Source organism: Phaethon lepturus, unplaced genomic scaffold (genome assembly GCF_000687285.1).
Source record: "Phaethon lepturus isolate BGI_N335 unplaced genomic scaffold, ASM68728v1 scaffold11475, whole genome shotgun sequence".
Taxonomy (NCBI): domain Eukaryota; kingdom Metazoa; phylum Chordata; class Aves; order Phaethontiformes; family Phaethontidae; genus Phaethon; species Phaethon lepturus.
In genome coordinates this window covers 8,963-27,993 of record NW_010542777.1, presented here as the reverse complement: position 1 = coordinate 27,993, position 19,031 = coordinate 8,963, and the positions used below count along the sequence as shown (strand labels likewise).

Genomic DNA, 19,031 nt, shown 5'->3' with positions numbered 1-19,031 from the left:
TACTCTGCCGATTCTCTCCCCTGTCCCATTGTGGGGGAGTGAGCGAGCGGCTGCGTGGTGTTTAGTTGCAGGCTGGGGCTAAACCATGAGAACTTCTTTGAAAGAATATTTTGAGTGCCCACATTCAGATGGTACTTGATTTAATTGAAAGGTAAGTAGGCATAAGGGAAACTAACACTTGTGACAAAGAAAGGAAATACCAGAGCACTCACGTAACTCACAAATTACGTATCTGTCTGCATGTTACAGTGAAAAGCTATTGTCTACTGTTTCTTCCATTATCTCTGTAGTAGACTTCTAAGTTACTTTGCCTGAACCAGAAAAAACCCACTACAATTCAGAGTTTTGACGCATTCATAGAGCCACTAAAAAACACCCCAAAACCAGAACATTAATTAAACTGTACAGCTGATAAGATCATCAGCACAAAACAGCTAACACAAAAGTAATGTTTCTTCCAGAGAAAGCTGTTGCAATACAGAAGTCATAGTTAACCCTACTTTAGCACTGAGCCTAAGTTACTTACTTAAGGATTCACTTAAGGTGAGACATCTCAACTTTATACATACCCAGTACGACACTTGCAAGCACAAAGTTTTGTAAAGTTACTACTGACAGAGGAGTAGGTAACGCTTATGAAGATTTACTCAAAACATCATAACAGTCATAAGTGCATTGGTGGAATGCAATCAGAATCAAAACCAGCACAATTGTCTGGCTATTGCTGTACCAAGCAAAGAATCTGCCCTTATACAGAGGTTTCATACAAAGACCTCAAAGCACTTGAACAACTAAGTCTTGCCCCCCCGCTCACCCCGAAGTCTGCCTATACTATATATGTTTTAAAGAAAGAAAAAAGAAAGTTGGAAATGTTAAGTGGTAAATCTGAATGTTAGTTTACAGATATCGTAGCCATAGCTTCCACTTTTTATTAGCAAAAAAAATGAACATCCCTTTGCACTGAATTCTTAATAACAGTTCATCACAAGCCATAGGAAAAAGGATGGGCCAAGAAAAAGTCTGTCAGAAATCCCCACTGCTAGAAAAAGGGTACAGTCTTTGGATTCTGGAATTTCCTCACAAAGTATGGTTTTAAAGTTTAAATGCACCTATTCTCTGCTGGAGATATACAACTCCACTGGCTCAGAGTAAAGAACCACCGACTTTAGAAGTGACAGCCATTTTACCACCTAGACTCTGTTAAACAAAGTTTTGGTGGTGACACCTTCAAATACACATAGACAACTATCAAAAATTCATTACAACCCAACAAAATACATAATTAATATTTTTTTAAAATACTGAACAGAAATACACTTAAAAGAGTTTTTCTACAATCCCACTTCTGTTGACTTCTAATTGCAGGCGTTTCCCACTCACCAAGTGACCTTGAACATATTAGTTTCTCTGCACTGCTGTCCTCCATTACACAAACAGAAATAAATACATCCCATGGGCCCTCTCTGAGGCTGATAGCTGTATAACGCTTTGAAGTTTAAGCGTTATTTATTATATTCCAAGTATCATGGAGCCACAGAAAATTTAATTCTGAGCTAACACAATCATCTGTCAAAGGGTAAATATAATGGAAAAAAGTTATAAACAACTGTAGATTAGGGTTTGCAAATCTAGGAAGCAACCTCATTGTTGCTACATTGATGAAGTAAAATAGAGCTTGGCTATCCAAAGTCTGAAGAGGCAGTCAAGCTACAGCAGCTTAATAAGGTATCACTGGGTCTTGGTAACTTTCCATTGTGTATGTAACTAGCCCATGGTAAATGCAAGATAACAAAAGTTTACACATAAACCTTTTCAATGCAGACCCAGGGTGTGGTTCTCCTGCCACATAAACCCAGAATCAATCCAGAAACTCAATAATGCTGAAAAGAGAAAGTGTTACACAAAAACCCCTAACTACACACAAAATGAGCTAGTTACCATCTCTAACTAGACAGTGTTTCAGAGTCCTGGAAAGTAGTCATCAATCTGAAACATGTACCAAAGCCTGAAAGGAGAGTGTAATTCACTAGCCCAGCAAAACCACTGACAAAAGAGCTAGAAGAGCTAGAAGATGATGTGGCAGACTGTCCAGAATGCTCCTCACTCCCTCAAGCCTTCTTCCTTACAGCATGTTTCTAATGGCTTTTAGACAATGAAATTATAAACAAGACCATTTCCATATGGGGATATTTCATTTTGTTGCTACACACAGTACTCCCCATTTAGTTGCTATGAACAGAAAGTAATGTAATCTGTTTATACAGATCAAATAAAATCACAGACATAACATACTAACAAAAGCAAGGGGAAAACAGACTCAAAACAAACAAGATCTACACATGAATGAAAGAAAAAAAACCATGGGGAAAAAAAAAACCCTCACGAAATTTTTATAGAATCAAGTAGAAATAGAATTGGTAGCCTCTAGGTTTCCTAGATTGTCAGATACCCATTGCTGGACAGTTTTTACAACCCTTTCTGGTGTACTGCAAAGATATCTCAGTGAAATACAATTCCACGTAATACTGTTTCTTAGTAAGTAACACCCTAGCTCATTGTTTTAGTGGTAAAGAATCAATAGGATGTGTTTGGAGTCAGCTGTGTAATGGGTCCAGATGAAGCAAGTGAAATGCTATTCCTCATTCAACACACTGCATCTCATTTTCCATTCCAGCAATTTTCCATTGCCTGGAATCTGGATAATTCTCCACCTTGCAGGAACCACCATAGACTACTTGTACATTTGATTTATTATCCAAACTTTCCCTCTGATCTGGTGCAAAACACCCACAGGTCCTGTCAGTAAATCATCTGCTGGCTGGAGGGAAGACACTGCTATTAGGGAACTAATGTGATTGCAGACATTGAGGGAGGTGCCAGTTACACAAATCCCTCCCCTTCAGAGAAGGAACACGGTAATCTTCAAGAAGCCCCATCTCAGCCTAACAAAGGAAAAACATGAAACTGACAGTTCCTTGATAAGCAAAGGAAGCATGATACACCTTTGCGAGTGCAGTAGGGAGAGGGGGAATGAGGAAAAAGTCCTCCAGAACTTCTGGATAATGTCTCCCTATGGTAGTCAGACACCAGGCACAGGACAGAAGACTCCTATGAAGTCAAAGCATCTTGCAACCAAAAGATCATGGTTTTCCACAGTTGCATTTCAATCAGAGTGGGCAAGGGGGAGAGACAGACATGTGGGCAGCTGTGAAGGTTCTAGGAAATAAGGGAAAATAGAGTTTTCCTTTTGTTTATTTTCCTCATGACAAACAGAACATGAGTGCTCCTTCCCAATACAGCCCCAAATCAATGCTAGAATTTATCTACTGATATGCAAGATTTCTCTTCCAGCATCTTCCCAGTGCTAGAAGACTCCTGACAGTTATTTTAGGTTATTCACACAATGCCAGCAGAAGCTTTCTCAGGTACTTGAAAGAGCTGATTTACAGCAATGATCCCAAATAACAAATGTCTCCCAAATCTGTCCCTTTTGCAAAGAGGCTGTTCATCTCTAATTAGCAGTTGATCTACTTAATCAGAAAGTCTGGATTAGTCCATACGGTTTCTCTTTATTAATCGGGAAGACATGTTAGCAAAGAGACCTTCTTCTCTGGTGGTTAAATTTCATGAGAAGAAATACTTCATGATGGAGATACCTGTCTGCCTGCTTATCTTGCTTGGAGGCTTAGTTGCTCAAATAAGCTGATGATTGTTCAGCCAAGGAACTGCAGACACAAAACTTTTAAAATGCATGATGTGCACCAAGAAACATATGGAAGATGAGAAGGAAGTGCCTTAACTTTTTTTCCTTCAGTATTCCTCTATCCCCTATATCCCCTGGCATAAAACCCAGTATGACCCCTGTAGTATTAGCCAGCAGGTTCCAAAACCACTGTTTTGTGTTTTGCATTGTGAAGAATGACAAGGAGAAATAAGACATTGGGGATATTACCTGACCAACTGCCCCAGTAACAGGATTGAGGATAAATAAGGGAAGCTGACTCTTCAAATGTTTGAAGCTAGTGCCTTCTCCAGTTACAAAAATGGTGTTTTTTTCCTGGTTTTCATTTGAGAAAACAGAATTTCCTAGTACATTTGGGAAACAACAGCTGTCATACCTTCCTGGCAGAAACCCTACAGCTCCTACCGCTATATGAGATTGACTCAACAGCCAAAGCTCTCCCACTTTCAAGCAAATAACAGTTGCCTTCAACTGGAGAAATGTATCTCTGGTGAGTTGAGCTCAGCATGCCATATGTCTCAAATGACCACTTAAATTCTGACATATAAGATCTGACAAGATTACTGCAAAAGCAGCTGGCTTGTTAAACATCTAGACTGAGACATTTTAAAGGAACCAGATTTCTAGGAAGCACCCATCATCCATTTGAGGGAAGGGAGCATAAGAGGGAAGAAAGACTCCTTATTACTGCTTTAAAACAACCAATCTCCTGCCATTGATTAAGTAAAAGAAGGTTCTGAAAATAAGCAACTTTTTCAGTTTGACTCATATTACGTTTAAATCTAGAGATATGGCAGTGGCTTTTTAGGCTGGCTTTAACAAATGCTGACACTGACGTACAGTAAGAGTTTAATTTCCACATCTCAAAAAGTGTAAACCCGCTCTTCTGTAAGGGTAGATTTGCTGAGGTAAAGAAGCCATCAACGTAATTGAGAATTCAGGTACCTCTTTCAATGTGAAACCTGCCAGCTACATCAGCAGGCCATTCACAGGTAACCTGTGACATACAAATACTAAAAGTTCCTGCACATGAGCATTTATAGCACACATTAAGTGTATATATATTTTTTTTAAACATTCATATCCTAACTTAAGCCAATTTACCCCAAGACAATAAAGCTGATCCTCCTTTGTTCCAGCTGATGTAAAGAATTTAAAAAAAAATAACAACAAACTTTAGGGTTTTTAAAGAGCATCAAAAAATAACCAGCAAGGTCAACTCCAGCTCCCAACTTCTTGTGCACCCCCTGCCTACTTGCTGGCAGGGCAGAGTGAGAAATAGAGAAGCCTTGACACTGTGCAAGCACTATTCAGCACTAGCTAAAAAATCCCTGTGTTCTCACCACTGTTTTGGTCACAAATTCACAACATAGCATCATATGACCTGCTATGAAGAAAATAAACTCCATCCCAACCAAAACCAGTACAGCAATTTTAGTAAAATGGACCAAAACCTTATGATGCCCAGGCCAAGTGAAATTGCTGCAATTATGCAAAAGTTGCATAATAAGTAGAGTAGAATTCTGTAGCTTTTACTGAAATATTTTATTCATATACTGCAGCAAAGCATTACACGTCTAATGAGAAACAAAAACAAAACTGGAAAACATTTTTTTTAAACCTTGGGGTATGCAGCTGCCAGAAGCTGCATGGATCTGGACTAATTCTGACATTGTGTAGCTCTGAGTGTCCTTGCTGAAGTCAAAAAATATACAATAAAAAGAACATTAGCTGAAGTCCTAGTTTATTCTACTTATTACAGCTCCATAGCCACAGAGCCAAGCTAGTAAAAACCTGGAAGGGCGAGGTGGGAAGTATTTGAGTTCCAGTCAAAATGTTTTGTGGTATCAGCCATGGATGACAGGTTTTAAAATTCTGTCAAATTAATTTTATTTCATATACAATTGACTTACTTTGTACCATGATATCAGAAAATGATGTGCAATGAGAATAAGATCCTTTGGGAATGCAACACTAATAGGCAGAGGATATCTAGGAAGTCAGAGTGACCACTTACAGGGAAGTATATCCACTTCTATGAAAAAAGATAAGGCTTTTGACATTCTTTTAGAAGGCCTGCAGCAATAGCTGTATGTCAGCAACACCAAATACAGCAGAAAGACTTTATATGTTTTCCAGAAACATAAGAGAAACAATTTGCTGAACGCTGTTTATAGAAGCCAGCTCCATCTTGGAAGGGTGAATACAGATAGCTGTTGTACAAGAGACCAGAATCAGGGTTTAATCACATTTAGCTGACAAGATATAAAACAAACCTGTAGACTTGCTTGAATGTTATTAAAGTGAATGACATGGTCAAGTCAAAGAGGGAAGGAAAAAGCAGGGGGAGTCATCCAACATTTTGACACTGCACCTTTGCCTAACAGCAAAGCAAACCTGCTCCATGAAAGCAGAACAGGATGGAAAGATCCTGACTCCATTTTGCCTGCAAATTTTCACATTAAGTGGTGCAAATTATACAAAAGGTGCACCAGAGCTGTAGTCAGAAACAGATAAATTCAAGTCATTCACTGTGCGCTGTCAGGAAAGCAAGAATGAGAAGCATGAGGAAGGTGAAGCTGCTCAAAGGAGATGACATGCAACCTGAAGACTGCTCTGCAAGGTAAGAAATGTTCCAATGGTTTGCTGTTTGAGACATGACCCTAGCTATTAATACATTTGTCTTTCTCACAGCAGTTCAAATTACTACTAACCCAACAACAGAACTCACTAAATCTTAGGAGGGGGACCTCAGGACAGAAGGAGAAGGAACAGCTTCCTGAAAGGAGCCCTCACAGACAAACAAGAGAGTCATGAATCAAAATAATTCTATTCATAAAGAAGATAAATCTGATCCTTAAACAAAGAAAGAAATACCTCAGGATAGCCCTAAGTCAGCAAAATGACTGAAAAAAGGTCCCCAAGCTTTTAAATTTTCCACACTTTTGCTCTGCTTTCTAAACTAGCCTATTTGCTTGTACATTGTTGATGAAACCAAACTTCGCTTCCCTGAAAATATGCATAGAACACACATAATTTTTACTTTGGTCTTAAGACTTTGCATCAGAAAGCATTTGTAGCAAGAAACTGAAGATTAACTAAAGCAGGCTTACAATTTTATGACTGCATGAATAAAGAGCTAATTAGGTAGAATTACACATCCCTTTTAAATGACTGCAACCAAACCTTTGTTCTTTTCTCAAACATTCATACCATTGCTCAAGCAGGCTTAGAGGAGACTTTCAAACCAAAAAAAAAACAAATTAAAAAACACCAAAAAAAATCCCCACAAATCAAGAAAGCCACCTGGTCTAAGAACTGAAGCTGTTTTGAAACATGACATTTCAGATTTCAGTCATTCCTGGAAGTTACGAGGTACTAAGAGTTACTACTGACTAGGCCACCTTCCACAGGCACTTCAGACTAGAGCCATCAGGCTCTGATGGGCGTTACAAACTGTGACTTCATATCTTCTACACAGGCAAGATTGGGTTCAGATACCTACCTAAAATCTTGTATTTGGACACATCCACCAAGACAGTAGTGGTCCAACTCAACTTCTTAATTCCAAAGATCATAGCTGGAGTGTTCACTTTGCTAAGAGTACATGGTCAGGTGCAGCTGACTTACTTTCCATACTTACGACCCTCTGCTTGTTGATATGGGAACTTCAAGCAAGTCCAGAGCATTTTCACAGCCAACAGAGGAAAATAGACTTAATATCACAACATCTGGAGGTAAGCAACAACATTTACCTGCACAAAACAAGTCCACATTCCCAGAAAATAACTTATACTTGATGCCAGTTGCAATCTATCCATATATTTAATATCCATTATTAGTTATGGATACCTACTATAGAGATTTCTTATTTATTTATTCAGAGCAATATTTTAGAACCAGAGAGAAAACAAGAATGAATCAATGCCAAAAGTCAAAACTACAGAATAAAGAACTATTCTTTTAACACAGACACAATACTTATGGCTTCAGCATATGAACAGTATATGTGTAGAAAAAGTGTGAAAATCCAGAACTTCAGAGTTTCAGTGCATATAGACATAACCCATAGCAAAGCAAACAGTGGCACAGCCTGTTCTTGAATTCATATTTTCTTAATTACCTAGGCCCATTACTATTCCACACTCTCTATAAAGAGCTACAGAGCTCTCATACCTGAAAATTACCAATATATGTATTTTTCAATCTCCAAGAGAGCTGAAATCACCTAAGAGCCTCAGGGCTTTTCTACATAAGAACACTTTCTGACAGAGATACACAATACATTATATAGTTATATTTACACCAATAAACTCCCCACATGGACACAGATTTTTGAGAAAAGAATGCTTTTTCTTCTTGAACACAAATTGCCAGTAGCGTTTGTGTAATTCACTTAAAAGCCTAACATCAAAGCAGCTGATATGTTGAAGTGACTTCATACTGTTGCACTTTTGCCCAAGCCAATAGGGAACAAAAACGGAGAGGCGGTCAACACTGTTGCAGCCATAGTTCCCAATACAACTTTACTACAAAGAAATCCTGCAGAGAACAAAAAGTCAGTTCATTGCAACCAAGGAGTTAATTAATAAGAGGGGAAAGAGAAGCACATGGATGTGGGCAGAAGGCAGACAGGACAACAAAAGATGTGGAGCTTGGGAAAGAAATAATCCATAAAGCTGAACCAAAAGACCACATTATTATGCAAAACCCAATTTCCTGTTCCCATCCCACTTTTTTGCCCTCCTTTGACAAAACACCCTTGACAGACTGTCTGGTCTGACAATGGAAAGGTGAAAGCACAGTATAAGCAGTCACTCCTGCTTGTGCTATCTGCCAAAACGCCAAAAGCAGGCTGACCTTCATTCCCACTGCCAGAAACATGAGGTCAATATGAACGTCTAAAAAGGTTGTCCTGGGCATTCAGCAATGTTTTTTTAGAAGCTGCGAAAGGGAAACTTTCCAAAGCTGGAAGGAGGAAAGGGAAAGGTCTTTCAGCAGCTGCAAGAACTACCTTATAAGCCTTTCAATTGCAGCAGGATGAGCTAATAAAGCTGGCCCTTAAACCCTGGAGGTTCAGTGTTCAAATTCTGCTTCAAGTTCACAAATGAAAGGAATCTATTATGCTTGCTTTAGTACTCAGAGGAATCAAACCACATCAGAAAATGACTATACGCTTTGACTAGACTCGTTGAAAATGCATTAGAGACAAGCAGCAGAGTGTCTTAGTCTGTTGGCAGAACATTCTCCAAATCCTTGCCTCCTAGCGTCTTACCACCATATCAGTGTTAATTGCCTGATTTTGTAAGATGCATTTTTAAAAGAGGCTTCCTGATCAATGATAAAACCCAGCTTTCAAAGTATTCCACTAGACTCATTCAATTTATGGATACGAAATATGCATCTGTACTTCTCCATTAAAGAATATACTCTAGATATTATTCTGTAAACAGCTTTCTACTGGTAATACATAAGCCTCTCCTACTTCTCAGTGACATGGAACAGCCACCTAGAACATTATTTTCTCTAGCTCAATTGTCTCAAGCAGTAAACTTTATAAGCCTCTTCACACAAAGCCTTGCCTCACTTTTTACAATGTCCAAAAACCACAAACTAGACCCAGGAAGAAAAAAATCCCAGTGCAATTTTATCATCAAACCTTCCCATAGAGCAGCTCAAAAGGAAACAGAGGGATGATTAATCTTCAGAAACAGAAAAAAAAGTATGTGTAGTTTAAATGTTAATTTTGAATTTTTCTGTACATATTATTTCGTTATAAAACTAACTGAATTAGGGGCAACTCACTGGGTTATCTCTAAAATAGTACTGGGCATGTGGACGTGACCTTGAACAAATTTTCAGCACATCTGTCTGCAGAACACGTCTCAAGCATACTGCTAACTTTGAGATGCAACAGGAAAGTAACAACTCGGCCACCACTACTGCATCATTGACCACTACTGGACAATGAGTGGGAGGGAGCAGAAGTCTGTCCCTGGTCTACTGTCCAAATGGAAAGATTTCCTACAATAGCTTACTTTAATAAAATTTTTCTGCACTGGGCTCCACATACTACTCCATTCCTACAGAGAACTGGCAACACAAAATACAGTCAAAATTCACTGATTTCTGATGCAAGGGATTACTCTTGTTCATAAAAATCATCATATTTGGAAACTGGGCACGAGATTTGTGTACAACATTTCTGCCATCTTCATCAGGACAAGAGTGACATTTCAGTGTGTCAGGCAGTTTCTCTCAACTCACTTCTTCAAGGCTCAACTTTTAAGCAGCAAACCCAAAGCAAGTCAAGACTGTCACCGTAGAAAAGCCAAGCTCCTACCTGATTTGCATGTCCTGCCATCGTCTTCTAGCTGCACACCGGTGGGACAGGCACAGCTGTAGAAGGGGTCTCTTGGAGACAGCAGGCACAGATGGGAGCAACCACCGTTGTTGTCTTCACATGGAGTATGAACTTCAAGAAACCAAATAGATTTATTTTCATTTTTCTAGAACACCTAAAGCCCTCTTTTCTCCCTGAGGAAGAAATTATAGATCCCAAATGACTGGCACAAGCTTTAGAGCTAGAAAACAGAGGCACCACAAAACAAAGTGTTTGATCCCCCCCTCCCCAGCATCTTACTTCTAGGGGCACCTAAACTGAGATGCATGCAAAAGCTGATTTTGAAAGAGCTGACAGCTCAGCACATTCTCACTGTGCAGCTCTTTCAATATTTCTAAAGATGAACACAGCTAAGAGCTTTGGACATTAGTTGCTTTGTCAGGTGTAGGGTCTGCTTGGGGTCTGTTAAGCATCATGAAAACAGAAAACAGGGCTTGGATGGTGGTGATGGTGGGGGGTGACCAGTTCTGTCAAAGAAGGGAAAACATAACAATATGTACAATTCCTACATTACAGTAGTGTTGCTGTAAAAAAAACCCCCGAAACCCAACACTTTGTATAGAGGATTATGAATTACACACTAATTCCCACCACAGCTGTAGAAAAGTCCAGTAACTTTAAAAAGTCACTACAACCTTAAGCACTGCGACAACTGCCTGCTAGAAGCTCTTGTGCTGAGCAAGATAATCACATTGCCTGTCACCAGCATCTAACAGAGCACATCAGAAGATCAAATTTAGAGATCCAGAGTTCCCTACATGGTCAGTCAATGGTGAGAACTGACTACCACGGCCCTTTAACACTGTGTTTTGCACTTCCCATACTCAAAGACTATCAAAAGGAAATCAGGCGCTCAGACTTTAAACACCCATAAGAAGACACTCTTAAAAACAGAAAAATTAAAATCAGTACATAAAGCACCACTGTCCTACAAATGTAAAGTCACAGAACAAACTGAATGAGTGAAGAACATCTCAGACTTAAGCAGCATCCTGGATGCTATTTAGTGAGGTGACACTTTATAATCATATATAATATAATAATAACAATAATAACAACTATAATAATAACAACAATAATAATGTTGTACGTTCCTACTGCAAAACTTTCACAGCAAGACATATCCCCGAATCACCAACATGTAAAGAGGGCAACATGTAAAGTCAGCAATCTTGAAAACATTAAAAAAAACAGCTGGGGGCAGGGAACAGGACAGGACAGGGGCAGACACACAATAACTGCACTCATCTATCTCATTTACATGGGAAAAAAATGGCAGCAAGAGATGAAACTGTAACCATAAATAATTATGGAGAATATTGCCAGCTATTGCAAAAAAAGAAAAATATTGCAAGTTGTGCAAGATGTCTCCAAAATCAATCATAATTTGAATAAGTATCTGAACTGCTCTAATACAAAACCACAACATTTACAGCTAATTTGGCTTGTGTTACTACCACTGACAGTCACAAAGATGAAAAAAGGAAGAGGAAGGAATCCAAGCCTGATCTTAATGAAGTCAATGGCATCTGAGCTATTTTCAGCATACACTATTTCCCTATGCACCGTATTTTTTTTGTGATCGACCCAGAAATACTATAACCCAGGGCTGGGACATCCCCAGAGCTAAAAGCAATGACAAGAATTCAGCAAAGACAAACTCTTATCTGGAGCTGTGAGATAAACTAGGGTGCTGTGCATACCCGACAACCTCAAGGAAAACTTGCCTATGTTCCGTCATCAAGATGATCTTCAAATTCCTTTTGCCTACTTTCAAGCCTGACATCCTATAAACTTTACTGGAATAATAAATGTTATCTTTAGGGAAGCAGACTTTACAGTTGCATAAATAAAGAAGCCAATCCAAATGGTAAGGGTATCACCCCTTGGCAAGAGATGATTCTTCTCACAGCTATATGGGAATTATATATATTATTATATCAATTATATACATTTCCACACCATTGCTTTTAAGTCCCATTCTCACAATCCTAACAAAACCTAGACCAACTGCCACATGGAATCATATGCATATACAAAATATACACAGCCTCATTCAATTCTCAATTCTCTACACCCACCTTCCTTTGAAGTTGCATCACACATAAGGAACAAGTAGAAGCATGTATATATCTCATATAAAAGCTGAAAACTAAATCCATTCCATACTGAAACATTCATAAACTATTTGTTATATATTGAAGATAAACATGATCAAATCTGGACTGCAACAAACTGCACTTGTAAGTACAACACAAACATCACATATTTGGTGGTAATTCTACTTATTAAAAAAAAAAGTAATGATAAGCATTTCTTTCAGTTGTCTTTAAAATAACGGTGTTAAAAAGATGCCACGTGAGTCTTTATCATTCTCATTTAGCTATTCCAAATGAAAAGATGTCACCAAAGTACTGCACTGGATTTTGGATTTTGTTACCAACTGGGATGATGAGCGAGCTCATATCAATTCAGGCTGGAATTTTTAAAGGTACAGGATTCAGGTACTTATACCTCTAGCAATCCCCTGACAAGTGTTCAAAACCTTACAACTTCACACTAACCGTTTTTATGATTCATGTTTTTCCTGATCAATAAGTAACAGTCATGCAAAAAGTTTCAGGGAAAAGTAAAACATACAGTATGGCTGCCGATCTGGACTTAAGACCTGGATGTCCATCGGTGAATACAGGGCAGACAATATTTCTCTCCTTTTCTCTCCTGTCCTTTTGTTACAGGCATGAATGGAGCGCGTTTGCCAGTCCGTCCAATATAAAGTGTCCCCAGACAACGTCAGTGCAAAGGGATGAGTAAGACTACCTTCAACAACTTTTTGCCTAGATGAAAGAAAGTGCAATGATTAAAAATGCATTGCTTCCACTTGTTACCATACAGGAAAAGAGCTGGCTTTGTAAAAAGTCATACAGGAATTGTCTTTTTTTAACAAATTCACTGGACCAAAAGATTGACCTGGTGATAAAATTCAAATAAGACTTTGCCCCTTCATAGCAATAATGGGTTTCATAGAGACATGTTATCTCATTCAGCTCCACACTGACTTCTGAAAGGCCACAGTGAAGTTCCTTAAGAGGTCTGTGCAAATACTGAAACACAATTGCCTTTTGGAGGAAACACAGGTCCAAAGAGTGCTACTCCAATTAAAGCATTACTTTTTTTGTCCCCCTATGCAATATATAACATCTTTGACCAAGACCTCTATTGCACTCAGTCCCTTCTTGTAGCAGGAAAGTTACCTGTTCTAGAGATAAAACTGAAACTGCTCTAAAATTTCTGTCCTTCAAATTATCACTCCTTCTCTCACCATGAGACAACTGAATACATAGAAATACTGATTTCACTTTCTCTATCCACTCTCACCTTTGCTATTGCTTCTTTATTAGTAACAGCAGTGGCTGCATTCTAGTATTGTAGCAGCTGTTTTCCGCTACATACTGCCCCTATTTCCATCATTCTTAGATACCAAGTCTCCCCTTCTCCTGTAATTACATCCCTTGAAACAGTTCCAGCCGATGTGCTTGCAAACTGAAGCTTGCTAAGATTTAACAGGCAGATTGGTCCAGTAACATTAATCTACCATGCAGAATGCAAATTTCCTTTTTATTTGAATTCTGCAGTGATTCTGGGAGGGGAGGGATAGAAGTATTTGAAACACTGTAAGATTTCTTTATTGACAAGTCTGGGCAAAACTTATTTTGCTCTGTGTTTACGGAACAGAAGCAACCTCTGAAGTTATCATCTAGTTTGAACCATTATTGAAGTCTACCTTGACACCAGACCCTAAGAGTTCCAGCTTCACAGACTTCTGTTTCAACAGTGGAAGGGAAAAAAGAATAAATAAAAAAATAATTTTAAAAGAGTTAAAATTAAGAGCAATATTCATAGTATTTTATTAATATGTTTAACATTTTAAGACAGAAGTTTTATCATATGGTAACAATGTAAAATATACACAACTAAATAACAATCAAGCTATTATACTGGACAATGCCTGAAAGTCCACATGCAGTTAGGAATTTCCAGAATGCATCCTGCATAGGAATACCCTCACATCAACTGTGCATTTACTCGGTCCTGCAGTTGTATACACAGTATACAGTGTATATACAGTGTACACCACTAAGCTAATTTTTTTAAAATGCGAAATACATTAATTTTTCCTAAAATACTGTTTCATTATGGTTCAACAGAGAACTGCTTGGGAGGTGGTGGACATGCACTAATCTATCACAAAGTAATTTGGACGGATTGCTGGAACTAGTGTATTCAAAGGCTTACTCCCTTTCAGGTGGCCTTTCTCTACCTTAAAGTGAGCAAAATATATTTTTCTTACCTATTACAACTTTTTTACACATACATGCAAGTGAAGTTTATACAATTTGTATGTGCATGATAACTGCAGAATCAGCCTGGAAACCTGACCCTCTGCAACTCACCCCCAAACCAAAGAAATATATTCATGTTGTATTGTATGAAAACGCCTCTTAGATTTTGAATTTTGAAAGAGCATTTTCTGTCTCTGAACCTCTACCCAACCTTTCAGCTGCCACTCCCTTCCATAAAGGCCTTTTCCCTTGCCTATACTTCAGACTGTCAGTCAGTTACTTGTCACTTACTACAATGCCACCATTATCTAGCTCTCACACAGTGCTCTCAAAGGAACTTAAGAGTGTTTTATAAAGGACGTCAATATTGTTATTCCTCTTTTATGACTGTGAAAATCAGGCACAGAATGAACCTCGGTAAAAAATTGAAAAACACCATGGAAAATACAGCAGTTTATTGGGGGGAGGCATATTACACAGATACGAGTAAAATAAAACTCCTCCAACTTTCTACCAAAGTAAAATTATTTCCTAACACAGACATTTAAAATGTTATGAAATCATGAAAATGAAAATGTCATTTTAAACTATCTGAAGATCAAAGCCAGAATGCAGAGACTTGCCTCCTCAGCAGGAGGTTTCACTGGCAGATGACACTCACCCTTCAGGACCAACACAGCCTGCCCATTGAACACTGCACAGAATTGAAGGTGCAATCTCAAACATCTAGGTCTGACCTGTCTGAATAGTCACCTCTCTGTGTCTACAAAAGCCAAAACTCAACAGCACACCTGGACAGAAGCCACCAACCAAAACTTTCATACTGTGCTTTCTATTGAGCTTTAAGAAAATCTGCTTCCTGCTCAGACTGCAGTCTGAAATAAGCTGAATTTGGTTAATTTATAGGCATGCCACAAAGGACATCTTTGGATAGGGCCAAGCACAAGTGTGTCAATGTATGTCTCCTGTTGCAAAAAAAAAAATACAGTAACAATACTGTAAAATCCCAGTCACTCGTTAAATGCCAGGTTGCCTAGAGCCACGGATAAGCACCTCCAACTATTTTCAAGACAAATATGAGCCTAAAATATGAAAAATCCTGCTATACAAGAAGGCTATAAACAGTTTATAGCTGATACAAGTTTTATAGGATGAGTTTTATAAGCCTATTTTACTTTTTGCAAGGCTATTAACAATTGCATTTAAAAAGAACAATAAGGTGTGGGCATTATTCTAGATTACTGAAAAAAAAAGGCCTCAGTTCAAAATGAATGCAGGAGGTGAGAAATAACTTACACCATATTACTGACTAAAGGAAACTTACCTAAAGGAACCATCCAGATTTGCCCTATGAATAAAACTCAGTTTTGCATCAGCCCAGTAAAGTTTCTGCTCATCAAGATCTATCGTGAGTCCATTTGGCCAATAAATATCTGAATCGACAATTATTTTTCGCGTGCTGCTGTCCATTCCTGCCCGTTCTATTCTGGGTGTTTCACCCCAGTCAGTCCAATACATGTATCTGAAAAATAAAGCAGGGATGCACACAAATTAAATCACAATACATGCTGGTTAGCTTTAGGAACAGAAGGGATAGCAACTCTTTGCAAAGCTCCTAAGTGTATATACATAGAGTGGTGTATATACACAAATATATATCCCCAAAATTTGAACGTACTTATTAACTTATTAACGTACTTTATTAACTTATTAACATACTTATTAACATAAATCAAACCACAGTTCCAGAGGGTACAGAAAAAGTCCTTCGTGAGAGCATCTCTCAAAAGCATTACCTCTGCATAATGGGATTACCTTTCTCTTTCAATGTTGAGCAGCACCTGATTGTCATAAGCATTTACAACTGAGTATGATTCTTGCACAGCCAGTAATTACAAGTTAATATCCTAAATCACATTCTGAAACAACTAATTACCTATCCAAGCAGGCAACATAGCTGACTTCCTTTTGCAAGTCTGTACACAGGAAAGAATAAAATCAAGGGCCCTGAAAATTTTTTCTGTCAATAAATAAATCATGAATCCATGCAGACATAGAATGACATTAGATTAAATTTTTGGATGCTTTTTTTCCCCTCCCGTCCATGTCCCAGTTTCCCTGACACTCCACGTATGAGCAATTTAAACAGCCTTAAATAGAGACATTAACAGTATTTATCAATCAGAAAGGACCAGATCAAAATGTGGCAAATCACACAATGTCTGCATCAGAAGTTGAGACTGTACAGTTAGGAGAAAAACTGTCTGCTCAGAAGACGACAGTTCCCAGCTGGTAAACATTACCGAGCGTAATATATCCAGGTTGCAAATTCGGCATGCCAGGGGTACAAACACAACACAGCCGACCCCTTGCACAGCTACTTCGGGCCAGTCAGAGAAACGATACTGCTTTCCCAATGCCAATACAGCCATTTCTGGCATGGCAGCCTTTGACCTGAGTGAGCCTTCAAAGAAAATTAGGTGTCTGTGCACTGGACTCTGCAGCACGCCAGGTTCATCATGCTATATTAGATGAACAGCAGTGCCGGATAGGCCCTAGCTGGGTAAGCGCACCAAGCTACATCTAAGCTAAGTCCTGCTACCACTGGAGCTCCAGAACAGTATGGTACAGGCATCTATTCAGCCTTGCAGAGCCCATGCTTCGCCAGACTTTTCATAACCTGCGTTATCCCAGACCCTCCGATCCCCTGAAGAAGACAGCACTGACTATGCAACCATGCTAGGAACGTAGTAAACGAGTGTGCATTGTGAATACACACAATGTTTCTTTTATTAAAGTGAATACTGTGCACTTTGGGAATGAAGTGGGGACTACATTTCAAATTGCTGTCATGTTCCTCAGCGGCATGTTCTCCCCTTTGCCACAAAAGATGCTCCTGTAAACTGCAGCAGCTCTCCGTAGCTGCTTCACATGCAGCCAGGGCCATCATTTCAGTCAAGGGGAAACAGGTATCTCTACAGTTACCCCCAGCACATGTCCCTCACAACTCACTTAAAAGCTTAAAATGCTCTGATCTCCATGTACATAATGTACCCCAATTCAGCCATACCTCCAGTTCCAGCGCAGTCACAGCACCTATTTAGACCATTCTGATCATAGCAGTATATATCATCATTATCATGTTTATCCCACTGATGAGGGGAATATAGATAAAAATATAGACAGACAGACAGATAGAAATTACTCACGTGTACCACAACACACAGACACTTGAGTGTGCAAGAGTAAAAAAAAGGAGTTTTCTAGTTGAAACGGTAAAGCTTCCACACAGATGAATCCTCAGGCTTCTGAGACAGCTCACCTCAGAGTGGCTGCAGCAGACTCGTGTCCCCAGATGCCTTCCCTGAATCATCTCAGCTCCAGCAGCCAGGATAGACTGACTGCTCCTGAAGAAGCAACAGCAGTAGCTAAGCTGACCCAATTCACAGGACAACCTATGAATGTAAATTGCCACCCATTTTGGTTTTCCTTAACAAGTCAGGCTGTAATTTGTGGCAGCTCAAACTATGAGAGGAAGCAGCTTATTGACAAACAACAGAGGCCGGAGAAAAGCAGACATAAAAGAAACTGTCTATGAACCAGCTGGTATATAAGACTGTGAAACTGATCTGGCCAAATACTCGTTTTTGGTCAGGTCAAATCAGTTCTGTAATCCAGCTCACCTGCACTAGCTTGAAGTATTCAAAGGACACCTTGAGCCACCCCTTTGGGAATGAAGATAGACAAAAGATGGACCACTGAATTAAGAAAAACCTGGCTATTAAAGGTGACTTTGGGCTATATCATATGGCTATGACAGTCCCACATTTATTCATACACCAAAATGTACAAATGCAGACTAAAAGGGAGCTTAACCAAAATCAGAAATCCCATGACGGTTATTTAAAAGCAAAAACAAAGGCGGCAAAACTAGCTTCCTTAAAAGGAAGATTAAAATAAAATGGATGAAAAAATATCCCCAAAATTACTCTTGAGCAAAATTCCTCCCCTCAAGCCTCCAATTAAAATTGCAGCCTGACCTGAAGCTCAATGCATTCAGCTGAAGAAAAGGAAAAGTCTGTAAGCCAAAGAGCCCTCACGGCTTTTGTATGATATTAAAGGAGCTCCAGCTCAACAGCCTCCTCCCCTCCCCCAAAACCTGTTGCCTCATTTCATAGGTGATATGTGTTTTTCCTTGACCACACAGAGACTGCTGGACAAAAGTAGTACTTTCAACCTCACACATTAATTTGCCACAGGAAATGACATCCCTACATTTTAGCTCATTAACAGTTACCAAGCTCAATCCTCATCAATGCCTGTGTCATTCAAAGGTCTAAAACTACACAGTATTAGCAAAGTATCTGTACGACAAATGCAGGATGAAGATGCATTTAGACCACATGTAGAACAATCTGAATGCAGGCAGCGTTCTTTCAAAGCACTTCTCTCCCAATTGGACTTTTTTAACACAACATATTACGCTGTCACAACCTCATCCTGATTGTAGGGTGTCTCTGCAATCCCATAAGTATCATAAAAA

The 19,031-nt window shown here is 39.0% G+C and overlaps 1 protein-coding gene across 1 annotated transcript in view; it reads right to left on the bottom strand.

The window, feature by feature from the left end:
* The window catches only part of LOC104621623 (low-density lipoprotein receptor-related protein 5), a gene marked incomplete at its 3' end in the record, with an annotated part of 80,334 nt that extends 64,328 nt beyond the window's left edge, over positions 1-16,006 (bottom strand). Inside the window, exons 1-3 of the mRNA XM_010288155.1 lie at positions 15,813-16,006; positions 12,786-12,982; positions 10,086-10,217 (exon numbers count right to left, since the gene is read on the bottom strand). Of these exons, the coding sequence (XP_010286457.1) occupies positions 10,086-10,217; positions 12,786-12,982; positions 15,813-16,006 (523 nt within the window). The remainder of the gene's footprint in view (positions 1-10,085; positions 10,218-12,785; positions 12,983-15,812) is intronic.
* Positions 16,007-19,031: the final 3,025 nt, after the last annotated feature.